This window comes from Scomber scombrus, chromosome 16, assembly GCF_963691925.1.
Source record: "Scomber scombrus chromosome 16, fScoSco1.1, whole genome shotgun sequence".
NCBI lineage: Eukaryota > Metazoa > Chordata > Actinopteri > Scombriformes > Scombridae > Scomber > Scomber scombrus.
This window is the reverse complement of record NC_084985.1, coordinates 609,086-616,585: the sequence shown is the minus strand read 5'-3', so window position 1 is coordinate 616,585 and position 7,500 is coordinate 609,086. Positions and strand designations below refer to the sequence as shown.

Sequence of the window (7,500 nt, the reverse complement as noted above, 5' to 3'; positions counted from 1 at the left end):
ACAAAAAAATTCCCATTAATTTCCAATGGAGAATTTTACCATTTTTTTGAGAATAACTTTGGGAAAAATTGGAATTTCAACACCAAAAGTCGTAGCACCTCTTTCCCGATCGAGCCGCACGTTTTAATGTATATATTGTCGGGGTTTTCTCAAAGCTGCGGGAAGAGTTACGCGCCAAAATATGGCGGAAGAATAAATTCCGAGGCACTCCCTCTACATCTTTATTGCCTCGGAGCTTAGCACCCGTGGCACTAATAATATATAATGTGATACTCTACACTATTGTCACAACAAACACACAGAGCAGACGTGCAGCCTGCGAGTCTATTTCCAAATATCAATGAATTGTTAAAATAGTATTGGTAAACAGATCATTACTGCGTCTAAATGACTGAGTGAAGTTATCACAACTCTCCACCTGTATGTCTCTGCTGCTCCGCCTCGCAGAGACAGAGGAGAGGAGCAGCTAACGTTAGCCTCTGCTCTCAGAGAGTCGGATCAATGCAGGAATACTACTACTTTATTCCTGCTTCAGTGTAATAAAACAAAGACTTCTTCATGTCAATGATGATGATGATCTCTGTATGTTTCACCTGGTGGAGCTGAGCTCAGTGTGCTGCTCACAGAGACAGTGAACCAGGTGAAGAACAACTACACTCGTTATGTTTCTGTACATTTAATAAAACCTACCAGAGTAAAAAACCAAGAAGAGTCATTTCATTTAATCCACCCAAAAACGAGTGGTTATTTGATTTTTGTTTTAAAATACAAAATGTTAAAATGAAATTCAAGCTGTTTTTTTCTGGTCAAATAGTATGTAGTATATAAATTATAATGAGCAGACATTTTAAAATGTTTTTTTTTTTCTTCATATTTATAATAATAAAAGATAAAATTAATGGCCACCAGAAACAGAAAATGAGCCGTTTTCTCATATTCTGAGTCTGGATGTCGTCATCAAAGCAAGAGAGCAATAAAGTTAAATTTAAAAAAAAAAATCCTCTCTGTGTCACCACAAAGGTCTGATGGACTGTTTGAGTTTTTATAATGTTAATAACTTTTATCTGAAGCCCATAAGCTGCTAAAATAAATCATTCCTACCTGCGAGCCCCACAGTGGTCACACAGACCTCAGAACAAACAGCTGTTTACACTAAAGGGTTGCTATGGAAACCTAGATGGTGAACAGCTGATGACTAGGCCGGGAGAAAACATTTCAGTCAGAATATTTTATTTTTGCTTTAATCCTTTAAAATGAGACGGTGACAGTTTCCTGTTGTGTTTCCAGGTCAGGGGTCAAGGGTCACAGCAGGGCGGAGCCAGGAGAAGAGACAAGGACTCAGACTGTGTCCTCTTATAGACTCTTCATCATCATCATCATCATCCTCCTTATCATCTGTCACACACACACACACACTCACACACACACACACACACACACACACACACACACACACACACACAGATGAAAGTCAGACAGTTTGACCAGAACAGGAAGTCGAGTCTCCTCAGATGAGGATGTGGTTTGTTGTACAATGTGTGTGTAACATAGTGGAGGAAGTACACACATACACAGACACACACACACATAAACCCATACATACACACATATACACACACATACACAGACACACACACACATACATACACACATATACACACACATACATACACACATATACACACACATACATATACATATACACACACACACACACACACACACACACACACACACACACACACAGCTGATGCCAAACCCCAGTGCTTTGTTCAGACAGTTTCAGGTTTTTGGGAAGTTTGTAAAGAACTTTATGAGTCTGATGACACACACGTTCACTTCCTGTCGCCCTTTATAAGACTTTTATTATCGGTTAACTGAAGCTGCTTCTCACTTTATAGCTTTATTAAAACTTAATTCACTGAAACTTAAGTCTCAGCTTCAATTTACAGTGAAAAATATTTAAAATGATTTAAAACCTTTTTCTAGTCTGAAGAAAAGTTGAACATATAAAACTTAAACTGCAGATTCAGCAGCTGTTTATTACTATTATTAATATTTTAGTGTTATAATGTCTTCAGAGTTACAGGTTATAATGTTTTCATCTTTCACTTTATAATAAAACATCAGCAGAAGCCAGAAAGAGTCCGAGATGATTTATTAACCACTAATAAACACGTCTTATGAAGGGTGAACCTGGAACTGAGATATTATGAAGTTAAACTGTCGAAGAATCCGTTAAATGAATCTATATTTACTGTCCTGACTGACATGATGGGACCAGTTTCACCAGTCTGACCAGTCTGACCTTACTGGGATTATTTCCTTTAATCTGCTTCATTTTAACTTAAGTAAAATAAATCAGGTTTCTGCTCATTCTGCCTCCTGAATGTTAATCTGATTTCTGGTGAAACTGATCCTGTTTATAATAATCTCACATTTACCGTCAGTGAGTCGCTTCATGTTTCCTCTTTGTTCTGTTTCCCAACACGATGTTTAAGCTTCCTGTCGTCCTCCCGGGTCAAACTGACCCCGTCTGTTTGACTTTTCCTTCTTTCCTTCCTTCCTTCCTCCCTTCCTTCCGTCTGTCCTCCCTCCCTTCATTCTTTCCTCACTCCTTCTTTCCTTCCTCCCTTCCTTCCTTTCTTCTTTCTTTCCTCTGTCCTTCTTTCCTTTCTCCCTCCCTCCTACCTTCATTCCTTCTTTCATCCCTCACTCCTACCTTCATTCCTTCCTCCTTTCCTTCCTCCCTTCCTTCCTCCTTCCTTTCCTTCTTCCTCCCTCCCTTCCTTCTTCCTTCCTCCCTCCCTTCCTTCCTCCCTCCCTCCCTTCCTCCCTCCCTTCCTTCCTCCTTCCCTTCCTTCTTCCTCCCTTCCTTCCTTCCTCCTTCCCTTCCTTCTTCCTCCCTCCCTTCCTTCTACCTTCCTTCCTTCCTTCTTCTTCCTTCCCTCCCTTCCCTGACTCGAGGACAACAGGAGGGTTAAACAAAGCTCTGAAGTCCAATAAAAGTAGAAATAAAGTCAAAAGTTAACGTTGACAGAAAACAGCTTTTACTCTGAAACTCAGAATTTCCTTTTATTAAGACTAAATTTAAACTTTTCACTTTAATCATTTGTATATTTTTCATTCCTTACATTTAATTTATTTTAGTCTCAAATCTTTATGAAACCTTCAGGACTCAGAAACACAAAGATAATTAAAAACCTTTTGGACTAAAGAGTTTTGGGCTTAATTCATTAATTAGTTAGTTCTCACCTTTTATGTCCAAAACACAAAATAGATTTACAGTCAGAAAGCTGTTTGGGGTTTACGTTTTACCTCATTTATATTTCTACTTCCTCTCTTTTCATTTTTAACTTTAACTTTTTCTCGGCTTGTTGGACTTCCGTACATTGAAAGAATGAGCTTTGGGAAACAAACAGGAAGTTAGATGATCGACTCACGAACACATCACTACATCTTTATGAAACCTTCAGGACTTAAAAACACAAATATAATTAAAAAGACTTTTATGGACTAAAACTGTTAATTCTGCTGATTCACAGATTAAATGTTTATTTCCTCAAACAGGAAGTCATGATTTAAAACGACTCATCCGAAGCCTTGTTGGGTGAAACTTGTTAAAGTCTTAAACTGATCTTTAATCAGACGTCGATGCTTTTTTCCCATCATGCCTCTCTGAGCGGTCGGTGCGTCGGCTTGTCTTTCGATATTTTTAACTTTTAATTAAACTAGTTTAGTTTTTCTGTCTTCGGTGTTTCTGCTGCTGACGGCCGAGCTTCAGACTGCTGCCATGTTTCTGTTTCTGCTTTTATTTAATTTGTCAGTAAAAATAAAAACCTGAATCAAAACTTCCTCGACTCGTTTATTTGTTGTTCTTACACACACAGATATCAGTAATAAATAAGTGTTGGTAAGATGATGAATTCATAAATCAGTTAAACTAGTTTTAAAAGCAGCATCAGGTTTGTTAAAATGTACATTTAGTATTTTTGTTGGTTTTATGGGAGATAAATTCAGACTGAACTCAGCGACTCCGCAGCAAGACATCATGGACGTCCGATTTACGTCCAGTTCAATATAATCAACATATTAATAAAGTATCAATGACAGAAAACTGGATCAATGTGTAATTAAGGTTTTATTGTTTTAATAATTGTTTTATAAATGGATGAATACAGAAAAAGACCTTAAAACAGATCTTAAAAATAGTTTTAAACGGCATCTTTTATTAGTCAGTATGAACAAGAGGAACGTGGGTCAGTAACAATAAGTGTTGGTAGGATGATGAATTCATAAATCAGTTAAACTAGTTTTAAAAGCAGCATCACGTTTGATAAAATGTACATTTAGTATTCTTGTTGGTTTTATATAATTTGAAATGACATTTGCACCATTTTTTTTAACCAAAAGACGTAATGCTCCTGAAAATGTCAAATGGTGTAACCACAAAAGAATGATAAATATTACATATTTCATCCTCTTAGAGAGAAAGAAAGAAAGAAAAAGGAAAGAGAAAGGAGGAAGAAAGAAAGAGAACAAGAAGAGGAAGAGGAAGGAAAGAAAGAAAGAAAGAAGTAAAGCAGTCAGGTTCCTGATCTCCATGGTTACCAGAGTAAATGTAATATGTAGAACAATTGTATTCCATTACCTTTATTTAATATAAAGTTATAATGTAAGATCATGCCAAACTAGTTGATATGGTTTTATTGACAATTTACTGTTTTTAAGCAAGTTGAATTATTTGGTACAAAGTTTTTATGGTTACACCACTTAGACATTTTTGCCATAATCCTCTAATATATTCTCTCAAAATGGATTAAAAGCAGAAATTTGATGCTGGGTCCACAAAAAAAGAATGTGTGCAAGTTATTCATACGTTTATTTTCACATTTTAACCCTTTACATTGTGATCAGTTGTCAGATGTCGGAGCGTCTTTGAACTCACCTCCGACCTCTTGAAGAAAAGGAAACGTTTGTTTATGAAACAGGTTTCAGGTTTATTGAATGAGTTCATGCAGTTTAATAAGGTGACAGAAGATGTGCGTTTTGGTCGCTGTACATGATTGAGAACTTCAGCACTCACACAAACAACAACAACAACAGTTCTGCTGCTAACACTGATGTGACCTCTGACCTCTGACCTCCGACCGTCGGCCTGGGAAGTGAAGCAGAATCTGAACAGACTGAAGTGGACGTTTCTGCTTTTTTCCATTTAAAAAAGGAGCAGATTTACATTCTGAGTCTGGTGCAGAGGAAGAGGAGACGAAGAGGAGCCGAAGACGTTTAACCCTCCTGTTGTCCTCGAGTCAAGGAAGGAAGGGAGGAAGGAAGAAGGAAAGGAGGGGGGGAGGAAGGAAGGGGGGAGGAAAGAAAGACAGAAGGAGGGAGGGAGGAAGGAAGGGAGGGAGGGAGGGAGGAAGAAAGAAGGAAAGGAAGAAGGAAGGAAAGGAGGGAGGAAGAAAGAAAGAAGGAGGGAGGGAGGAAGGAAAGGAAGGAAGGAAGGAAGAAAGGGGATGGAGGGGGGAAAGAGAGAGGAAGGAAAGAAAGGGAGGAAAGAAAGAGAGAAGGAGGCAGGAAGGAAGAAAGGAAGGGAGGAAAGAAGGAACAGTCAAAACCGACGGGGTCAATTTGACCCGGGAGGACGACACGAAGGTTAAATGTCTTCAGACGAGATTTAAACTGATCAAATAGTTTTAAAAATAAAAGTTGTGTTGAGTGTTTAACCGTCATCGTGACCAAAGAAAAACTTTATGAGACAAGAATAAAAGATGTTTACTAGATTAAACCCTAAAAATTATTATTATAACTACAAGATGTTTGTTTAGAGCTGATTACAGGAAAAGATCTTATTATAAACTCTTTAATCTTTAAACATCTTGTAATTTTCTTCACTTTGTAAAAACATCAAAAGTCTCATAATGAAGGTTTTGTATCCTAATTATTAATATTTCTCAGAATTTGGTGGAAAGTAAAATAATAATAATAAATGAATCTACATCTCTTCCTCCTCGTCTTCATCACTCTGCAGCCTCGTGATGAGATGAAGATGTTTTTAAGTGTTTGTTATTTTTTCTTCACACAGTGAAAAATAAAACTGTTAATTTAACCGTCTTACGTGACGTTAGCATCGTTGGCCGTTCCCATAGAAACCAGCGTTCCTTCTGGTTTCTATGGAAACTCGATGATGCTTCAATAGAGTAAAAATAAAAGGCGTCGTGCCGCTTTAAAGGATTTAGTGTTAACGGTTTTAGTACCGACTTAAACATAAAGGAACATTTTACAATAAATGCACTTAAAGTTCTTCACATTGAAATTCTTGAATGTTTTCAGAGCTGATGGAAGAAAAGAAGGCAATGAAAGGTTTTTAGTAGCAGGAACGAGTTTCTAACTGCAGCGTTTTCCTCTCCACACCTTTAACTGCTAGTTTACATTATTATATATATATATATATATATATATATATACATATATATATATATATATATATATATATATATATATATATATATACACACATATATATTTAGACTTTAAGGTTCAAAGTGGGAAACAAACAACATCAAAGGTTTTAAACTATTGGCTCTAAAGTCTCTGTTCTTAGTCTGAGAAGCATCGACTAAAATATAATAATAGAAGTTAGTGTGCTAACAGAAGTGTGCTAACTAACAGAAGTGTACTAACAGAAGTGTGCTAACTAACACAAGTGTGCTAACTAACAGAAGTGTGCTAACTAACAGAAGTGTACTAACAGGAAGTGTGCTAACTAACAGAAGTGTGCTAGCAGAAGTGTGCTAACAGAAGTGTGCTAACAGAAGTGTGCTAACTAACAGAAGTGTACTAACTAACAGAAGTGTGCTAACTAACAGAAGTGTACTAACAGAAGTGTGCTAACTAACAGAAGTGTACTAACAGAAGTGTGCTAACTAACAGAAGTGTGCTAACAGAAGTGTGCTAACTAACAGAAGTGTGCTAACTAACAGAAGTGTACTAACAGAAGTGTACTAACTAACAGAAGTGTGCTAACTAACAGAAGTGTGCTAACTAACAGTAGTGTGCTAGCAGCGTAGCTCTCAGGATTGTTGCTACTAACATGTGACGATAATAACGTGATAATAAAGGAGAGAGGTGAACGCTGCAGGAATGAAACTCGTCCCTGAAGGTAAAACATCGGATATAAAAGCACTTCTCAGGTCTGAGACGTCGTCTCCTGTTGCATTGATAAGAGTTCGTACCTTCTGTACGACTCAAGGCATCGATTTATATCACAGGAAAACTCACTCAGTTCATTTACATACAAACGTACATATTCACAAACCAAGAGAAACAATAACAGAGTATTTGCTATTTAAGTTGCTTTAACTGGTAAACTTCAGTCACAGCTGCATCGTCGTCGTAAAGCGCGTCGGTGTATAAAGTAGCGAGCTAACGTAGATAACGTGACTGTGCTTCTCCTTCAATAGTGGTTCGTCTGTACATCTGTCAAACATCTGAAACACA

General features: G+C 37.3%; 1 protein-coding gene and 1 pseudogene across 2 annotated transcripts in view; one reads left to right on the top strand and one right to left on the bottom strand.

Moving 5' to 3' along the window:
* The window catches only part of mindy1 (MINDY lysine 48 deubiquitinase 1), a 10,432-nt gene extending 8,289 nt beyond the window's left edge, over positions 1-2,143 (top strand). For both annotated transcript variants that reach the window (XM_062435796.1, XM_062435797.1), the window contains one exon: positions 1,288-2,143. In XM_062435796.1, the coding sequence (XP_062291780.1) occupies positions 1,288-1,359 (72 nt within the window). In that variant the 3' untranslated portion in view covers positions 1,360-2,143. The remainder of the gene's footprint in view (positions 1-1,287) is intronic.
* A 4,382-nt stretch (positions 2,144-6,525) lies between these two features.
* The window catches only part of LOC133996305 (phosphatidylinositol 4-kinase beta-like), an 18,637-nt pseudogene continuing 17,662 nt past the window's right edge, over positions 6,526-7,500 (bottom strand).